This window comes from Larimichthys crocea, chromosome XXIII (assembly GCF_000972845.2).
Source record: "Larimichthys crocea isolate SSNF chromosome XXIII, L_crocea_2.0, whole genome shotgun sequence".
Taxonomy (NCBI): Eukaryota; Metazoa; Chordata; class Actinopteri; family Sciaenidae; genus Larimichthys; species Larimichthys crocea.
The window spans coordinates 19,899,896-19,921,290 of NC_040033.1; the positions used below are offsets into that span (position 1 = coordinate 19,899,896).

At 40.8% G+C, this 21,395-nt stretch overlaps 1 protein-coding gene across 1 annotated transcript; it reads right to left on the minus strand.

Moving 5' to 3' along the window:
* Positions 1-433: 433 nt before the first annotated feature.
* On the minus strand, positions 434-2,231 carry LOC109139464 (uncharacterized). Its single transcript, XM_019263196.2, has 3 exons — positions 1,701-2,231; positions 1,151-1,441; positions 434-1,013 (listed from the first exon to the last, which is right to left on the minus strand). Exons 1-3 carry the CDS (start codon positions 1,801-1,803, stop codon positions 544-546), a joined length of 864 nt encoding a protein of 287 aa, XP_019118741.2. The 5' UTR covers positions 1,804-2,231; the 3' UTR covers positions 434-543.
* Between the last annotated feature and the right edge of the window lie 19,164 nt (positions 2,232-21,395).

Here is a 21,395-nt window from a genome sequence, read left to right on the forward strand (position 1 = left end):
CTTACTGCTGTCCATAGACATATATAGAAGACTAGATACCTCGTCTGCGTTGCTGGTCAACGGAGTCGAACGTCCGCGCATGGCGGCCATCTTGGAACAGGTAGCTCACTCACCCATGTCAATAAATAACAGTGTTGGTAGTGGAACATGTACTTTTCAGATAACCATAACTTGCTCAAATTTCAACGGATTTTCAAACGGTTTGGTTTGTTATAAACATCAAAGGTGTAGTTATGATACTGCATAGATATGAATAATCATGTTACATCCTAAAAATTAGAATAACGTTCTGAAATAGGAAATATTGAAATTTACCTATTACAAATAGAAAGGCTGCATGTTGAAATCCCCACCCTATACACAGATGTATAACACTACATACTTATTTATAATTGAGGCCTTGAGACAAATAACCACACATGTACATATTTTAATTTTCATAAATACTTTATCCACCTTTCAATTAATCTAATGCAACTCATGACAAAAAATGAACTATGAAAAATGAAGTCCCTTAAGGTATGCGTCCTTTTACATATTGGGCTAATGCCCTTTGAAAAGCACCGTTTTGTTGAGCTTCTGCCTCATGCTGTTACTCTGAAAGCTAAGTGTAGTCATCTTAGCGATGTGATTTAGCCTTATCTTAAAAAACAGGGACACAACTAATGTCAGCAGTGTATGGTTGTGGCTGTCTATGCCATACTGTGTGTCGCTGATGTGCTCCCCAAGCACAAACACATCCTCTGACCCAATCCTCTTCCGTACAATGTACTCGACCTCCTTCAGTTTGATGGGCTGTGATCGTCTGCAGTTGGCTGAGGCCTGGCGAATGGCAGACTCTGCTTCCCTGACGACCCTCACTGTTCCCTCTGACGGAATCACGAGGCCTCCGTTGTTTCTCAGAGAAAGTAGGTGGTAGCTCTGGTCCTTGATGGCAGATGCAGCGTCTGTCACCAGGCTGGCACGGCAGACATCACAGGCCAGCTGCTTCAGAGCCCGTAGCACAACAAACCCTAAGATTTGAGTTAGTATAACAATAGCATGACTAGAAATACTACTAATAATACATCGTTAATAAATTAATAAGTATTGTTTTCCCACAGATTTGACTATTGGTTACAGGCAAAATCAGCTTTCAGTCAGCCTTTACCTGAAATGTACACAAGAGCGTTGTCCACAAGACCACTGAAGCGGATGGGAAGATAGCTGTGATCATGGACTAGGGCCGGAATGTCTGCAAATGGAGATGGAAGGTCTCCTCCTGCTGCAGAGGACATATCTACAGCTGACAGGCTTGTAGAGGTGTCAATGGTCGCTGTTAGGGACTCAGTGTCATCCTGTGCTGTAACATTTCCACTGCGACTTACAACTCCACATCGGGCCATCAGCTTCCTAAAGATGTACTTAAACTGGCTGGCGTTGGGGTTGTTATTCCATCCGCCTTAAAAAAAAAAAAAAAAAAAAAATTAGCAAACAATTCAGACTGTTTCAGTGGTGATTAACTCTAAACAGGTCAAATAGACATGTTTTTTAGATATTTAGTTTGTCCTTTTGTGACTTGCATGAAATGTGTACGTCTTCAGTATAGGATATACACACACACACACACACACAAGTAGACCAACAAACAATAAAAGCATTTGCTGGAACTTTGTGTAATTTTAGTGTTGTGGCTACTAAATATAAATTATGAACTCTACCGGATGCTCTGATGGAGTTAAACAGAAGCTCCAAATGGTCCTGGCTGAATCGGTAGGTCAGGATATATCGCTGGCCTTCAAGCAGCACAGGGACCATTGACATCAACGTGTCAATGTTGACTACGAAGCCCAGGACAGAGAGGCACCTTCAAAAGCAAATATTGCATTACTATGATTACTATGATTTTGCCCAGAAGAAAGTAGGGATGCAAACTAACAGTATCAGATGTAAATAATGAATGCTCTCAGAAGAGCGCTCACTTCTACAGGCAGACACAAATTCAGATGTGATGTTAAACAATTCACTTCATTGCTATTCATCTTCATTTTGGGGGGGGTGTGTGTGTGTTAAGCTGACTAGTTTGCATCCTTGACCTTTAAGTAGGGTTAGGTTAAGGTTTTAACATGTTCAAGCACCCGGGACTATAACCATGCTAATGACGTCTTTAAGAAACAAAACCATTTGTACATCCGTTAAAATTTCTGCGAGTTATATACCAAAGCTTGCACTGATCACGGACCTTACCTCAAGGGTCGCATGATTTCCCCTATTCTGTACATGTATCATATACAATGCAATTATTTCTGAAATTCAATCTTATTATTTTTAAAGGGAACTGCTGATTAGCAGAATGCAAATAAGCAGTAAACTGCAGTAGTTATGAAGAATTAACATGAATGATGTGCACCTTAACACTGATATAAAGTTTAACACTATAAACACACTTTAGACTATATAAACTGTAACTAGGGATGCACCAAAATGAAGATTTTCGGCCGAAACCGAATAAAAATTAAGTGGTTGGCCAAATACTGAAACCGAAACCGAATATGAAATGTGGTTGTTAAATTTTTCACAATCTTTTTTACTATTGCATAAATAGCCTAGAATAAATTTGTAGACATGTTTTTTCAAAGAAAGTAAATGTTTATTTAATATCCTTCAAATATTCCAGTAGAATTTCCAGTTATTATTATTTCATTCATTTTTCTTTTTTTTTTTTCATTAGGCTAGGCTTTTCTTCGTGGACTTTTTGTTTTTTTCAAACAGGTCGGCCACGGATGGAGTTGCGGTGCCGTGCGTAGTTTTCCTCTTAAAGGCCAACTCACACAGGGTGCGGAACGGAAGCGGCACGGTACCGCCGCGGTCACCGTAGCAAATAGAAGTCAGTCTAGTCAATGAGAGCACTCACACAGGGCGCGGTCCAGGAGCGTCCCAGAAGCGGCTCACCGCACCACGGCGCGAGCTTTCCGTTTCATTCCTATTTTTACTGCGAGCCGCGGCTAAACCTCGTAAATTTCAACAGAGCACTGCGCACCAGACAGGAAACCCGACACAGAATCAACATAATAAACTTCCGCCCCCTTACAAAATAAAACACAATACGCAGTTCATGTAGCTTTTTACAACTTCACATCAATGTTATGTCATGACCGGTGGCACCAGGTGATCAAAGATCGATCAAAGGGTCTCAACGAGAGACTAATTGTTGAAGTGGAACAACACACAATCATTTATGACACAACAGATGCTTTTTATAATCTCCTCCACGTCGGAGAAGCAAAGTCAGCTGTTTGTTGTTGTTGTTTTTTTATACACTGTTTATCGCGGGGTCTCGGGTATGTCCAGGATTCTCGCGTGATCTCGCGTGAATACGGCCGGCTCGCTCCGCTTCTGTTCTGCGGCTGATCCACGTGTGATTTGACGCCGGGCAAAGTACCGTTCCGCTTCCGTTCCGCGTTCGGTGTGAGTCCCATGTTAGCCGCAGCCGTCTCTTTCTCGTATTCCATATAGTAGCATATAGTATATATGGTTTTTAAATGGCTTATTACTCCAGAAGTGAACGTTTTAGCTGAGGAACCCCCTCTAGAAATGATTTCAAAGTACTTCCAAACTGCCAACATTATCGAATCCGCCAGGTCCGTGCGTGCGTGCGTGTGTGTGTGAGTGAGGGAGAGCGAGACACAGAGCGTGAGAGAGAGACGGCATGTATCATTTTGTTCTAAGAGTGAGCGAGAGAGAGAGACAGAGTTACCATTCAGAAACATTGTATCAAACATCGAACATCGGAATCAGCAACCCTGGCCAGATCACCGCGCACGTTGTTTCATTGCATCAATTGCATCACGCCACTATTCGGCCACTTCACCGAAAGCCAATGTGGCATTTTTTTCAATATTCGGCCGAATACTTTCGGTTGCTGAATATTCAGTGCATCCCTAACTGTAACACAACAAACACCCCGCCTTACATCTCTGGGAGTAGTTACTTGCATTATTATTATCAGCTGTTAGGCCCCTCCATCGCATTAACTGACTTTAAAACAAGCTAACGCTATTTATTGATGATCAAACCGTGTTAGACTGAAAGTGACTATCGTTCTGCAACAGAGAGTCTCTGTCTCTCTCTTACTCACACACACTCACACACACACCTGGTGTGGAAAGAAAAAAGAAAAAGCTACATTTTTTTTTTAAAAATCACACTGATCATAAAAAAAATTAAAAGTTAAAAAAAGAAAGTTATGTTGAATATGAAAACTCTTGTTTGTTACATTTTACTTCATAATTGCAACCGCATGTGTTGTATTCATTGTTGCAAAACCTGTTCTGTAAATAGTTTGTTTGCTATCGTGATCAAAACCATTGATCTGAAGCTCAATGCTGAGGCTGTCCTGTAAATAGTTTTCATCAGCAATAAATATAACCATTTCTGATCAGCCCATATCAATTGCATGCTTAATATAATGGTATGCTAATCAAATTTGAGCGATTTAGTATTCCCCGCTGCTGCTTGAGGGATTTTTTCCTAGATTAAAAAAGAAAAAGAAAACATGATTGTGCCCCCACACCTGATTTGCTGAAAACTTTAAACTCCTAATCAAATCCTGCATCACCTGATGCAGCATCTCCAGCACGCTCCAAGTATTAATTCCACTAATACAGAGGGATGGTGGAATATCATGGGAGGATATTGGAAAATAATTTCTTGCTTGGTTATTCAATGTGGAATTCATTAAAATCCAATTTTGTGAAATTGAAATAAAAACAGCCATTTGCTGTGATAGACTGGCATGCTACAGCAGCGAATATGAGAACATGGATAAAGGGGGAGGTGGAGGGGAGCGAGGGGGAAAGAGTGCAGGGTTGTGGGATGGGAAATGTGTTAATAAACACAGATGAAGAAGGGAAGGGAGAGGAACAAGAACAAAAGGCAAAAAGAGTGAAACATGAAAAAAAAAAAGCAGAGGGGCCAGCAAGGACATTTAACCCCTTCTTTGCAGTGCATTATGGGATAGGCTTCAGACTCCTAAAAATGTTTTAGTTTTTTTTGTTTAACACATCTTTAATATGTCACCATCCTCCTCCACAGAGCAACACTTGTTCTATTAGCCCTTAATGCTAGCTACCACTTCCTCACATTAGCCGCTGTACACACTCCTAATTGCAGTAACAGTGGGACTGCATTAGCTCATTAGCATGCTGCACCACACGCTCTAGAATAAAGGCAGAGAAACACACAACGGCGCCGTGATTAAGCCAGAATGGTTGTTTCGTGACAAAAATGCACAGCTTTGCAATTAAATCAAATGAGGCTTTCACCGATATAAGCAAGTGAAAGCAGAAAGCAGGACCGATATTGTTAAGGCTGGTGTCTGATGCTAATACCAAATGCTAATGCATGCATGCACTATACACACAGAGTGGCCTCCAACAGCATCCATTCAATGAAACACTGGCACACAGAACTGTCATGGAAGAAAAATCTGTATTATTCAAGATTCATCTCCAGACTGTTTATGTCACTCTTGTCAGGAAGAAACTATTATGCTTCAGTATGACCAGACAGCCTTTAATATGTAACAAAAGTTCTATATACTGTAGGCATATCAGAAAAATACATTTCCAACTCATTGATTGGGTGTGACCGCAAACAGGGCAGGACTGACTAAAGCTGGCTTTTAAATACGGTACTGTAAAAATGAACATCATACTCTGGAAACATGGCAGCACCACTAAAAAGAAGTCAGGCGTTAAGGAGTAGAAGCAGCTGGATGATCAGATATGTCAGTCAGAAATGATTCCAGATGTTTCAGCTGGTTAACCTTCAGTTTTACTTCCAAATGAAGTGGTTTGTATGATCTGAGTAAAGGCCCTGATGCTCTGCAGTACACTGTGGGATTATGTTTCATTCTAGATGTTGACAGTTGTGAAAGAAACATGGGGAAATATCAATTTACAGAGATGGTCTCCGAGTGTGACAAGAGACCTGTCAACCAATGGCCGATTTAGAGTTTTGGTTACCAAACACAAGAACTCACCCTGTAACATTTCCTTAAGTTTTTAAAAATATCCCTTTCTCTAAATACGTAATACTGGTTTATGAAGAAATACCTGCAAAACTGAAAATGATAAACATTACACCAGCTAAACATCACATCAGTGTGTTATGATGCCAGGTTAAAGCACTGTTGTTTTATGCAGATGACGCTTTACTTTACCAGGTGATCATCATACAATCTAACATGCTCCAGAATTGTTAGCATATGTGATCTGACTGAGATTTGAGTGGACAGTTTAACGTGCGGCTATGACACTGCACCAGAGCCTTACACTGTTTACTTATTTACAGTCTGCCTGATCATCTGACTGCTTGTTCATTGCCTGTCAGAATTTGCTGTCATGTTCCTAGATCACACTAATTACTTTGGTGAGTACAGTGTTAGTGTACGGTAATGGCCAAAGCTACACACATAAGATTGTAATAAATCAGTGCTGTGCAGATCAGGAGTTGAGTGGATATGGAGAACAAGAACAGTGAAATTGAATGGTAAGGGTACACAGCCTGCTCCTCCTCCACCTTCTCCACCTCCTCTGTCCTGTATTGTTTAGGATGCTGGGAGCTGATAGGACTGAAGCACTTCTGGTCTTCAGCCAACTTCCAGTGGGGTCAATCAGAGTGGACTGACACAGGGTCAGCATCACGCTCACACATGGCTCTCTCAGGCCTTCATTAATATTATTTTCCTGCTGAGTCGTGTCGCTGGCTTATTGCTCTCTTCCATGCTTCACATTTCAATGAGTGCTACCCTTGTTGTATTTCTAGGTGCATCTTTTTGAGAGGGAATCATTCATTTTTGATGAAGAGCTTTGATATGCACATGAAAGCTTGGATTGGAAATCAAGCTGGGCTGTTACAGAGCCATCACATTGCCTTGTCTGCATACCTGCAGGACTGGAAGGATGTGGGTGCAGGAACACATCATCGTTATCACTGTAGCCATACTGTTCACATAAAAATTGCTATAGGGTGGTTTCTCCTATAATATTCCTATACTGTAAAATAAATTGTATTTCTAAGCAAACATCTTAAAGTCTAAAAACAGCTGTAGTCCAATGAAAATCACTTCTTGTTTCACTGCCCATGTTCCAAAGCATACAGTAGTGCTGTATGTGTATTTCTACTTTCTAGACACCTTTCGACTGTTTCACCTTAAAATAAAAATCACCCTGCACACACACACACACACACACACACACATAGGGAAGATATGACAAACACAAAGCTGCGTGAACTGAGTTGAAAAGTCTTCTGCTGATTTATGGTCCATTCGTGTGCTGGTGAGAGCCTCTGACGTCTGACATAATGCTGGCTGCATGTACAGCGTTGCATTGACAAGATGTGCGTGGAAAACCAAATCCAGAAGAGGCACAGAGAAACTCAGACATGATATAAAGGAGACTTTTATGCATATGCAGAGCCATCATGCTCAATATTGAACGAATCAATTAAGGCCTCATATACATATATAATCATAAATATGAATACAGACAGTATATGCAATATACCCATGGGAATACAATTCGATATTATTTATGTCATTTCATCGTCCTTTTATTAATGAGTTGAAGATATTTTCATTGTAACAGTTTTTGATTTCCTCCTTCAAAGTCTTTAATTGATCTGTTTTTAATTCATACAATTATTTCTTAAATGATCATTTTACCTAACAGCCTCACGTCTTTGTCAGTCAAGACAAACAGAACAGAACCAGTGAAATGATTGGCTGATTGCGCATTCAAACCAAATTCACAGCCAATCACAATAAAAAGAAGACCTGCAATAAATTTTGTCAAAAGAACATGATGATTTCCATGATGTTGGACTTTTAGTTTTCCTCTTCTCTATAATCAACATGGCAGAAATAAATAAAGGAAAGAGTGTGATGGATAAATAATGACGGACAGGCAAGAAATCCAACAAAAAGTAAAAATTCAAATATGACACTCAAATTACCTCACAGCCACAGGCCGGGTTGTTCTCTCGCAGGGGGGCACTTGGAATAAGCTTCCTCCTTGCAGATGCAGCAGGTAGCAGTCACATTAAAACACAGAATAATACCCAGCTGTCCACCTCTCTGAGACTGTCTGTGCTCCAGGTCAGCCTTTCCTTTCAGATAAAAAAAGAGACATTCAAGTGTCAGTTGCCCCGTAGTAAAAAAGAGTGCTGTTGGTCAAAGTGTCCAGCTGGAGGGTTTTTTTATTATTATTTGGTAATGTGAAATCCAGCAGTTTACAGATAACATGCTGTGCTGTTGGATGCTGCTGGTTAATGAAACAAAAAGATCATATTTTCAGCCTGACTGCTCTGAAACAAAAGACTGGAAAGATCACAGAGCACATCTGGCTCATCTGGGCCTTACTGGCAGGAAGTTTGAGACTCCTGTTTTAAAGGAAGCTGGATCTTTAACATTTCAAGATGAAATATGCAACACAGTATTATAGAAACTGTTAAATCCAGTGACAGTATGGGCAGTGTATGCATGATGTCACCCATAGGTTTCCAAAGCACCGTTTGGAGGCTCAAAATACGTGACACTGGCCGCCGCAATGTTGGCTGTACTGTCTTATCTGCCTCTTGGCTGATCTAAAAAAACAGCAAAGATGTGGATATCGCCAGGCTGAATGAAGCCTGGACCTACCTGTCAATCAAAGCATCTACACTTATAATCCTGCATAACTTTAAGCTAACCTAATATAATTTGAACAGGTGAGTTGTATAAAAATTCACCCTTGGATCACTGACTCTGGGACAGTAAATTGAACTGATCTTTTTTTGAGTCATTTCGTTCATTTCATCATTCATTAGTGCAGCGCTGTAGCCCTTTTGTGGCTGATGTAAACGTGACAAATGAATGAAAGATCGATCCGTATGAACGGACCGCTGTGTGTACTACTCCTCACACAGCCTGAGCTGCCTGTCACGTGACAAATAAACCATAGTGGTGTGTCGGTCGTGAATTTGAACTACTCTTTCATATGACTCAGGAGTAATGAGTAGTCTCAGTGAGTGATTTGTTCATTTTCATGCAGTACGTGCCCTCGCCACATGGCAGCTACATAAGCTCAGTCAGGAGGACAGGAAACAGAAATGATTAGTTCAGACTCAACTATGCGTCCTCAAGTTTGAGAGTGCGGTCAAATTGTTAAAAAAAGAGCACCTAAGTCCTTTCCTAACCACTTTTCCTTGACCTCAATAGAAAACATCACAAGGTCAAGGAAAGATGTGAAGGAGAGGTAACAAGGAGTTATGAGAAGACGACAGCAGCGTTCAGAGAATCCGACTGCTCTGTGACTACGTCATGATGCGTCAGTGAATGTTATTGACGTGATCTGTGGGAAAACTACAAAGTCCAGAAGACTTACTAGATACTCCCTGTGCGCTCTGACCGTGTTGTTTCATGCAGGAAATTTAAACGTGGACAACCCGTGAAAAATCTGACTTCATTATCAACGTGAGAATTAAATAATAAATGAATATTGTCCACCTGTCACAGAAGTCAGATGAAGTGTTTGTTACGCTGGTGTGGTCGCTCACCCTCCTGTCCACTCATACAGAAACACATTAACAAGTTATGACAAAGATATATGATTAATAATCAACAGTAACTTCATGATGATCTGCAGGACGCTGCATGAAGCAGTTTTTACTGTGTGTGTGTGAACGCAGCTTCAATTTCAAGTTTTTACATCACGTCAACACGTATGTTCATATTGACACGCTCTCTGCTGCAGGCTGCTTCACACTGTGTAAATACACTGAAGGAATTATGGGACAGCATTACCTCCTTTCCTTTCATAAAGGATGGTCCAGTGTATCCTATGCTAAAGGAGATAACAAAGGAAGCACTGAAGCTCCTTTCCTTAACAGTTAGAGAACTCGAAGAGCTCTTATCATGGCGTTAATACTTCCAGGTCATTTCACTCAGTGAGGAACCTTCCTAAGCTAAATTGACTATGCGACCGCACCCTCAGACTTGAGGACGCATAGTTGAGTCGTGAACTAATCATTTCTGTTTCCTGTCCTCCTGACTGAGCTTACGCAGCTTCCATGTGGCGAGGGCGCATACTGCATGAAAATGAACTAATCACTCACTGAGACTACTCATTACTCCCAAGTCATATAAAAGATTAGTTCACATTGAACAATACATTCATGACCGACACACCACCACTTTGTACCAGGCTGTAAACATGTTTATTTTGAAGCCACTCAAGGAATTACATTTCTGCAAATTAAAATCACAATGAAAAGGTTAAAGGGTTAAAAATCAGTGGTCTGTAAGACCTAAGTAAATACTGTAAATTGCTGAAAAAGAAAGTAATATAAATGCCATTATCATTCAACTGTGTGAAATACAAGCCACAGTTTCAGTGGATGCTATACTGTAAACATGGAACCCTCTGCTTGGAGGAACAGTAACCCACATCTAGCTTTGTTGGGATCTAGAACCCTAGCAGTGTCAGTGCCTGGCTCTATTCCACAACACCGTGGAAATCAGACACTCACTAGAGTTATTTGTGGAGTAGCTTGTTCCTTCCTGACACCAGAAAATCCAAACAAAAAAAAAGATCCAATTTGACCAGAGTGAAATTAGCCTTTGACACAGTGCTGCATGTTTGACCCCCCTCATTCAAAATGAATCCAGCTCAATTAAAGGCTTTGCAGCCCAAGAACAGGTCCGTGCTGCCACTAGAGGCTGCTGTTGCACTGTGCAGGAGCAGTGATTGGCTGGAGCCGTCGGAGGCGTGGGAGGTCCCTGTCAGCGCTCATCTCGTCTGCCTTTCTATAGAAACGCAAGTTAATGAAAGTGGAAAGAGAGATTATGTTGAGCATTACGTTTAATTGGACTTCTTTAAATAACACTGGAACACGTGTGTTCCACTGACAGTGTGTGTGTGTGTGCGTGTTGTGTGTGTTTTGTGTACTAGGCACACAATTTCTTGCATCAGTGTGTGTTGCCATATGTCTGTCATCTCACACACACATTGTAGTATATGCATGTCTTTGTGTGTGTGTGTGTGTGTATCAGTTGCTTGTGTGAATTTTGTTGTTGCATGAACAAAAGTAAAGAAAGGTGAGATATTAAATGGACGATGTGAATAAAAAACACATCCGAGCTCAGAGTTAGACTGCACTTCTGATTGATCTGTTGCTTTTATGTGTTCCATCTTTTTTTTTCTTTTTACATATTTAACCCCATAGATGTTTCATGTGTCTCATGTATGTATTTGATGAATTATTGAAGGTGTTATTTTCTCAGGTGTTTGTAATTTGACTCTTTGTTGGCTGGTTGTTCGGTCTTGTGACAGAGTACAAAGATGCTCTCAAATTCAGTCAGTAACATATTCACCATCAAACTTCAGTGCTTAATACCTTGAACACAGTTACACCTCAGTTACAGAATATGGACCAGTAGAAGCAGTACTTAAGAATACTTTCTGATAACAAACCACCTCAGGGTCCATTCCTCGCTCCACTGGAGCTTTGATTTTTGGCAGCTGCTTGTTCCAAGGTCAAGATTTGAACCTTCAACATGTATTACAAGAGCTCAAAAAGAAACTTGAATATCTACTAATTCCATGAAAAAATTGTCTGTTTTTCAGCCTTTTATTTCACCAAGCTCTCATCAATGACTAAAAGTCAGTCCCAGATTTACTCTTGTCCAATGTCTTGTCTTCTTTTCTGTTCTTAGCCTCCTCTGTCACATCCTCTTCAGTCACTTCTCCTCTGCCCTCATGACCATGGAGGTTGCTGAGCCCAGTTACATTGCCCGCGTGCCCAACTCTGCTCCTTGTCTGCATTTGCTTGTACTTTGGGCCTGAGAACCTCTCAGTGGTCCAAAACGCTGTGGTACAAACACTCTCCCGGTGCTCTGAGCTCACAGTCACAGTCAGTCAGGCAGCCTGGCTAACATTAGATAACAGCAGCTACAGTTGAATGTCCATCAGGAAACTCTGTAGTAGCATCAACATGATTTTACATTATCTAAAACCTACCCAATGTAGTAGCTTGTGAGTACATATTGTGTTGCTTTAAAGGGTCAAAATCCAAAGAGGTTTATAACTACTGCATCACACAAAAATCTATTTGGTTTAAGTATCTGACCCATAAATAGATTATTGGGAAAACAGAGGACCAGGCAAGATGAAAATGATGTTAAAGCATCATAAATATGTGCATAACTTAAACATGGGCAGACAGAGAGTGACTAGAATATAATATATTCACTGAAATGCAGCAAAGATTATTGACTGCTTTTTGACTTTATGAAGTTCAGTCGTCAGTTGGAGTATAAATGTTGGATTGAGGCCATTCTTCTGCAATTCAACCAAAGTGAGAGGCATAGAAACCACATTGTTTCATACTGTCTCTCTTATTAAACCCTCCACTGTCCACACATCCCTGTATGACACCAAAGGGAGGTCACAGAGTGCCTGCTCTGTTTGAAAGAAGACTCTTTTCATGCCTATGTGTGTGTGTGTGTTTGTTTGTTTTTGGCATTTGGGAAGCTCTGACTTGTGACTCGAAGGCTCGTCGATCAATTCTGTCTCTTCCTTTTCATCTAAACAGCCAAAAGTCTTCACTTTAATTGCTGCAGCAATGAGGCACACACACTGAACCCTTAATGTCGCTGTATTTTTTTGTCTTTTACCAATAATCTCCCCCCCCCCCCCTTCTCTCTCTGTGTCTCTCTGTCTGTCTCTCTCTGTCTCTCTCTCTCTCGCTCTCTCTGTCTCTCTCATATTTTACCTCCTCTCCATCTCCAGGGTATCTGCAGCTCCATAAGAAGAAGAAAATGTAGTAAAGGGTAATTCCAGTCCATATTTTTCTCCTTTTCTTGCCATCATGAAGACTTCTTCTGAAATATCATAATTCCCCCTCAGTACAGAGCCTCATGTATTTGCAGCTCTTAGAGCACTAATCTCCGATATACACCCACAGGGCAAACACAGTCTTCTACATCTGAAGCCAGAAAGCAATTAAAACAGCCTTTACCACACTAACACTTAGACCCTTCTACAGCCGACCTGTGCTGTTCTGTTCAGGTATACTGAGGCTGCATTCAGGTGATATCAGTGGTCTGTACTGTAAATACAAGTGTTGAGGTGAACTCTCTCCTGGTGGATACAATTAGCATGCCAAAAGAGTCAGAGCTATTACAATTCATAATATCTGTCTTTTTCTAAAAGTACCTTTTGCGTTTAATATATTTTTTAATGAACCTGAGGAAATGAAACATATTGCTAATGTCAATGTTATTAAAAGGAGGGAGGGCTGGAAGAAGTACCCAGATGTTTTCCTTATGTAAAAGTAACTCAGTGTAGAAATACTACACACACAAATAAAAGTCCTGCATTCAAAGAAAACTGTTGACATCAAAATACAATTAACGTACCAAAAGTACTGACTATGCAGAATGGCCCATTTTAAACATACTGTATATTATACTGTGGGTGTTGAATTATTGATGACTGAGTGAATGTGTTTATCACTTTAATGTTACAGCTGCTAAAGGTGGGGTGTAGTTTAATCACTTCATATTCTGCTGGGTGTTTTGTGAATTTCCTCTCAGGGATCAATAAAGTCTTATTATTATTATTTATATACTTATTTTACCTATACTAATATTAGTTAACACTTTATTTAGGTAGTCTGCCTACACCTCATGTATTCAGTGTTTGTAAGTGTGAGGAATTCATTTTCACCCACAAAAACACTGAACGCAGTTGTGGTGAAGCAGAGAGAAGTGGTAGAAGATGTATGTATATGTAAGTATAGCACTGAGGCAGATTCATAAAGATGCAAGTTGAAACACTTTCAGTCTTTGCATCAATTTGCACCAACCTGTGCAAATGTGTTTCTAACCTGATGAGCTATTTTATCTGTCCCCTTCATGTTCATTGTGGTGGCTCAGTTTATATAAAGTTAGCATAGCCTGCATTACAGCAATATCAACATCTAAAGTATTAATATACATCTCTCCATACTGTCCATGACAGAATAAATGATCAGGCAACTGATGTTTATCGGTGTGTAACTGATTATAGTTATGCAAACAATTAATAAAGGAGCGGCAGCAGCTCAGAGCGTATATTCATTTGTGTCAGTTCAGCTCTTATCGCTCTTATTAACTGATGTATTAATTGGATTTAGAGATAATTGCAGGTGAGAGATGGGTTAGTGTTGAGCTTTGAGAGTGTTGGGTGGGTACAGGTTTACAAACCGGAGCCACGCAGGACTCTGATCCATAAAAACCTCACATGTTTGAAATATTTTCATTAACGTGTTTTATTTGTTCGCTCAGGACGGACATGAGTCAAAACTGCAAATATTAAGTATAATATTATAATACAATATATGTAATATTATGAGTGGAAGTGACAAAACTGAAAACTGTACTATACTTACCATAATAAGCTGTAATAATCAGGCTGTGACAGAGGAAGCAGAGTTTAGACTTTTGCTTAAAATAAAATGTGCTGACAGATTGGATGGACTTCAGGGCTCATTTAGTGACAACTGAAGTGTTAAACCAAGGAACTGCCAGTACAGAACATTACTGACCTTTTACTGATCCTGTTGAGAAGTTTAAATAATTAATGTTGTTGCTGTTGCACATCACTGTGTTAAATTATTACAGCTCCTGCACACGTATCGCCATCTCGCTACTGTTAAATGAGTACAGGTGTTTGACCGGCTACAGAACTGCACTCACCAGTTTACACTCATGTGGATAATATTAGTCACATTAAAAGTTGTATGGCTGCATGTTTTAATCTGCAGTAGGAAGTGGCCAAACTGAACATTAAAGAAAGGTGCATTTGGAAATGTCAACTAAAGCCATTAATATTTCCCTGTATCTGTAAGCTGTGGGTGTACTTTTGTGCCAAAATGAGCACTAAAATTGCACCGTGTTGCCTAATCAGTATAAACACAGGTCACCTTCGTTTGCTGAACATGTGTTTTTCCTTTTCCTGTAACAGGCAGACGCAAAAAAATAAAAGGCGCCAAAGAAAAATTACAAAAAGATCTGCAGGAAAATATCCTGGTTGAACGTACCACATTACCAAAGCAGAACTACATCGTATACAGGTGGAAACTTTGTAGCTACAAACAACCATGATATAGTAGATGCAGAGTTTGCACAGACCTTTTTTACTGCCAGTAATCTGACTTGTCCTAGCAGAGAAGAAGAACCTGGAACTCGCTCACCTACATGAAACACCGTTGATATTAATACTATTAATTACACCTGCACCATTCAAAAATGTCTGCAGTGAAACACGTCAATGAAATCCTCTGGCATCACTCAGAATCAGTTACAAGTGAGCGAAATAACCAGCTGCTCACAGTGTGAGGCTAGATTTACTGTAGTGCCTTTACACTTTGCGATATTGATTCATCTTACTTTTATGAACTTCAATTCCTCTGTTAACTAGAGACTAAAGAAACAGGCAGACAATAATCTGTAATGTCACTGTCAATTTTTTTTTTATAGTCCACGAGAAATGGCTCCGTTCTCGAGTGTAAGACTATTAGTGCTGCTATTAAATGAAGCTATTTTAAGAGCGGTGCTTCCAAAGTCTCTCCACAGTCCTCAGAGCCACTGTAGGTTCTGTCTTTTCTGAAACTGAATTAGCTTTGGGGGAGAGTGTGCATGCTCACATGTATCGATCAGGCTCTCAGAGATCTCAGGAACATTAACAGAGCGATCACTGACGTCTCAAACATGTACAAAGCGTCGCTCATTACACAGCTAATAAAGCACTGCCAGAATAGTGGAATAAGTGTGACACACTTCTCCTCCCTGCACCAACCACCAGTGTATAGGAGCCTTTTATTTTCCATTCCTCACCTACAGCACTCCTGGGAAAGCACTGATAGACTTCTCTTAATCCTCCTTGTAGACTTCAAGCCTCACTGAGCCACAGAGTTGCTGAAAAGGATTGAATCTGGTCGGCAGATATTTGCTTGACGGCTGGAGAAGAGCTCCGTCCAATCAGAGGGGTGTTTGGTTGTTAATGGAAGGCAAGAAAAACCTGGCACTTTTCCTCTGACCCATGGGCTTTTTTCTTCAAAGTTCAACATAGAACTGTTAACCTGTCTATACAGTGTGTCACAATGAAGGATTTTTAATTGGGACTGTTGTCACTTGACCCTAATACCACTTTCAGTTGACACTGCTTTTATTTTCTATTTCTATTGTACTATTGAAATCTGTGAACATCACTGCAACTAGATCCAACATGGCAACAAAAGCAGAAGACTTGCTTCTATTTCTTTGCTGCTATTCTCTGGGTAGGAGTAGAATGTACGTACCAGCCAGGTCAAAGACAGTACACTTGGGCATGTTTCTGGCCAAGTTTTACAATCCAGAATACAGCAATGAAGAAATATTTTTATTTTTCCCTGCTTGACCTTAAGCCTAATTTCCACTGGGGATGTCAGCGCCGCATAACGTCTGCGTTGCGGTCACCGGAACTGATCGCTGCAACTCTAATCAATGAAAGCATCCCCACCAGGCGCGCCGTGGAACATCTCTCTCTAAAACACAATACATAGTTCATGTAGCCTATCACAACTTCACATCAACATAACGTAATGACCGGTGGCACCAGGTCAGCAGTCAATCGATCAAAGGGTCTCAACATGAACAACGAGAGAAGTGGAACGACACACAATAGTTTATGACACAACAGATCCTTCTTCTAATCTCCACCACGTTAGAGAAGCAAAGTCCGTTGTTGTTATCTTGTGATCTCGCAGGAATACGGCTGGTTTGCAAGGCAGCGCTGCGCTGGACTGACACCGGGCAGAGGACGGAGCAAGAGGGTTTTTTTAAACGTCTGGACAGATTTTCATACATATCAATAAAAGCTGCTGAATGGGCTGCTCCTTTGGGAGCACTAATATCCTAATATATAGTAAAAGCCATAAGGGACGTATATTTTCATCACCATTGATGTGTGCTGTGTTCATAAGTACCCTCAAAAATTTGATTTCTATAAATAATAATAAAAGAAATCCTAGCAATTCTAATAGTGTCCACTAGTTGCTGCCTGGTCCTAATAATTATAATAATATACATAGGGGAAAGTCTTTGCCTCACAACAAATGGGCTATAAAAGGCTTTACAGAGGCTGCCTGAGCGTCCCAGCGGGAGTGCTGAGTCATCTGGAGGAGCTGCTGCCTGCATCATGAGCAACACACAAAATGACGACGAGTTTATCAATGAGGGTTAATCCAAAAAGTGATGCAGTGACTGGATAATGAAGATATGGAGAGAGGAGAGAGGCTTTTTCTTCATACGCTGTCCTGCTAAATTCCCACTCTAGCACTGTTGAGGAAATTATTGGACCTTTGTAAAACATATTTGTGAGGTGTTGTCTTTGAAGATCCAGTGTGCTTGGAGCTGAGAGCCACACACAGGGTATGAAAGTCATAAAGTATTGAGAGACATTGTTGGTTTTGGTCTTTTTATGTGAGCTTTTTGACAATAAGAACTTTACTAGCCTCATCTTTTAAAGGTGGCTGGTATTTACGATAAAAAAAGCAAAGCTACATAACAGTCTAACCTAATGAAGATGGAGACCCCTACAGACTCTTTCCTTGTTCACGCCCAAACTTCAGATCTGTTGCAGCTGTACATTCTGTAGCTGTTTGTGTTCTGACTGCATTTCTAACACGTTACAAGGTTGCAATGCTGTTATTCTTTCCCAGAATCCAGGACTTACGTTCAGGAAGTCAAAAGTCAATAGGCAGTGTATTTCAAGCAAGAACAGCCTGTCTTTCCCCGGTCAATCCCTCTAAGCTACAACCAGCAACCTTTAGTGACCATTTAGTCACATTTAAACATAATTTTCTCTTCAATCTCCCACTCTGCGCCTGCACCCACACCCCTGTCTCGCTGGGGTTTTTCTATTCGCCAAGATTACTAGGCCGGCCTTTAAAAGCACACCTCTGCTCTTTCTACTTCTAGTCCTATTCTCTCCCATTAAGCCCTGAGAGTCCAGGGCTCTGCTTGTCTTCTCTGCAGGCTATTGATCAGCGTCAGTGTTGGCCAGCTAGGACTCCTCTCCTGCAGATAGATCCGGAACAGGTCCAGTCGGCGTCTTTTCATTAAGAAAACACCACAGATGAATGGCAGGGAAGAGGTAAAGGGCATCAGGGCTAAAAGTCTGATAATCAAACTTGATGGTTCTCTGCCAGCCGTTCCTCTGTCCTTCCTGTCGGTTTATTAGTCAGGCTGTTTGTCTGCTTTCTTGACCCGTCCAGCTTGTTTTGATTGAGGGAACTTGTGAGAAAAAAGGCACTGAAAATAAAGTCACTCATCAACCGTCAGGGAAGGTGTTGAGAACATGTTATCAACAGCGAGAAAGAAAGACTTAATTTTCTTTATATTTCAAGGTCTGTCTGTTCCTATGTGACTTCAGCAAACATTTCAGTCTAGATGTGATTTTGATACAAGCAGATCACTTCCATTTGAAGTCCTAAAAACACTGTGCTGAAAGAGAAAAACCTCATTTCACCACAGGGCTAATCCTTAATGACTTTGCCCATATCAGATCTTCCATTTTATCACAGCCGTCATGCCACTCAGTGCTAATGTGTTAAATTAGAATCAGCAAAAGTCACACGTCAGTCGAATAGATCCAAGATGAAATCTGAGCCTGGAGAAGATGAATGTTCAAAGGGAATATCAGACATTGAGATGTTGACAGCAGGTAAAAGGACACCACGTCTCCGTTTCTCTCAATCTATTTGAGCTCTGCAATCAGTTCCTTCCAGAATGAGTTACGCTTTGAATCACATTTTATTCACGTGAATGCAGAGTGTAGCACACCGCCTCTGTACGCTGACTTTCTTGCTTTTTCCTTTTTTCAACAAGCCAGGGTGGTCTCTGTCCCTCCTGACATCTTTTTGCATCCTAAACCTAACATTTGTCTTGCTGTCTCCCTACATGTTTTATTATGAATACAGTGAAACCACCTTAACCCCAAATGTCCACTGGTTTTGGCTGTCATGTTCAATCTCACATTTAGCTGCTAAAGATGAGTATTCAGATGCTACTTAGGTGAAAGGATACCACTGTGTAAAAATATACTCACAAATCCTGTCATCAGAAAAATGCTAAATTAAACAGCCACATAGATGCAGTCTATGTCGTGTCTGTCAGTAAACTGGTTCTTGGTAAGTTCTCTGGAGAAACTTTTTGTCCTTGAACTCCTTTTTGGTTGTTTAAGATTCTTGGAGGAAGCACATGCAAAAAACAAAACAAAAAAAAACACACAATTGTAGCATTTTTGCTGCTTTGAAGAAGCTTTTTAATATTTAATGATATTTTTTTGTTCCTTTTTAAAGGTTCTTTGGAGTCACCCTGTAACCCCCAAAATTCACTGAGCTGGACCATGCGCTGCGATTGCCGCAGCGTTATTTGGTTGTTTGAGTCAATACTTCAAACCCCACCGGCTCTGCGGCGGACCGGTTCAGAAGTGTCCCAGAAGCGGACCTCTGTGTGAAATACACAGCTGTATTAGAAGCACATAAATCAGGAAAATGACCAAATCTGAGCAAGTAAAAAAAGTCTGGCGGGCTAAATGCTTCTGAAACGCTCCTAGTGGGGTTTGAAGTCGCGTACAGGACCAAAACGCAGCCACGACGTGACAGAGAGGTGCCCGGTGGGGTTTTAGGGTAAGAATATGATCTGCTTTTACTAAAAACCAAGAAAGGGACAGTTTGAACACCTTTAAACATTGAAGTACATTTGGCTTTAACTTGTGGCTGTTATATGACGAACCTATAAAGAACCAGTAAAGATTCCCCTATGGCATCACTATGAAGAACCACTTAGGTTCGTACTTGAACCTTTATTTTCAAGGGTGTATGGTAACATTTCTATATGGCCATGGTGTGAAAAGCCAATCCTTACTGATCCAACTATTACTTTAAACACCAAATCCAAACCAGTCATTCACTATGAGATTTAAAACATAAACTATTTATTATTTTTTTTCTCTTATTAACATCCAGATTATTACTACAGAGACACGAGCATCCTCACATATGCAGATTTGATACATGAGAAGTCCTTGAAATTGTACCATTGGAGATAAAATAAATCAAATAACCATAAACTGCAATAATGGTATCTTTGCAGGAAAATATTAGCATTGAGGGGGAAAGAAAGCAGAAAAGTGGAGAGTGGAGTCAAGCACTTCAGCCCTGCATTTCACCTTATTCCCTCCTCCCCATCCCTCTTTCAGGCCAAATTGCTTTTTGCTTTTTCCCTGTCGTTGCTCGGCGTAATCCTCCCTGTTGTCTTAATATCAAGTGGAGAAAGGGCGAGATAATGGCGCAGCAGGGGAGGAGGGGGAGGTGGAGGGGGAGGTGGAGGAGGAGGGGCAGTGTGGCCCTGAAGACCGTCCTCCAGGGAAATAGCCCTCCCTCGTGTCAGACACACAAGAATATTATTAAAACCTACCCCCTCCTCGTGCCCCCTCTTTCCTCTCCGTCCAATACATTTACTTGCCATACATAATAGCTCTCATATACATAACAAAAGCCAACACACAAGAGGAGCGCTCCAAATGCTTGTGTAATGGATGTGTAGTGAGGTATTACGCTGCGCTGAATCAACCCTCCCAGCACTTTTCACAAAAGGGAGCGCTTGGACCGGACTGCTGACTGATGCTGTCATTAAAGTTGATGTCTTTGTTGTCGTCGTCATCCTGATTGTTGCTTGTGCACGATGTAAAGTGCTTATAAAAAGATGGCAACAAAGCCAGCAGCAACGTCAGGCTGCTGTATGGGACATGTTTGGGATCCTTTCTTTCATTATCGTGTGTTGGTTTTCACTGCAATGAGGAAACACACACTCACACACACTTGGTTAGGTTAGAGACTGTTGTTTGAAATGAGTATGAAGAAATACTGCACTACAACAAGAAACACAATCAGGATTGGAAACTCCCTAGGTCAGACACACATATTTAGAAGAGAAAGTGAAGGTGAACAATCCAACATTACCCAAACTGTTCATTAGCAACATCCATCAGAGACTTCCTGCTTCAGCTTTGGCTCACACTCCTGTGGAATGAGTGAATAAAAAGGTGGAGGATCCAAAGTGTCTGCTTGTTTAACTGTATGATTGTTTGATTGCTGCCATTTCTTGCCCATTAGTGATACAGCCAATGAGATGAGCTATGAAAATTAAAGCCGGAACATTTTACAATTTGTTTACTCAGGATTTCGTGCTAGGTAGGCCAGAACTGTTATACTGAACATAAACGGGCCCATAATGCAAACACATCTCGAGCCCAAGAACAGTTTAAACAGGTTATTGACACGAT

What these genes read in the sequence shown, in the direction of transcription:
- LOC109139464 (XM_019263196.2), bottom strand. Translation starts at nt 1,803, where the DNA reads ATGTCAATGGTCCCTGTGCTGCTTGAAGGCCAGCGATATATCCTGACC. An exon ending in TAACTCCATCAGAGCATCCG is followed by an intron (nt 1,442 to 1,700) that starts GTAGAGTTCATA and finishes TTTTTTTTTAAG; the next exon opens with GCGGATGGAATAACAACCCC. An exon ending in CGCTCTTGTGTACATTTCAG is followed by an intron (nt 1,014 to 1,150) that starts GTAAAGGCTGAC and finishes CTCAAATCTTAG; the next exon opens with GGTTTGTTGTGCTACGGGCT.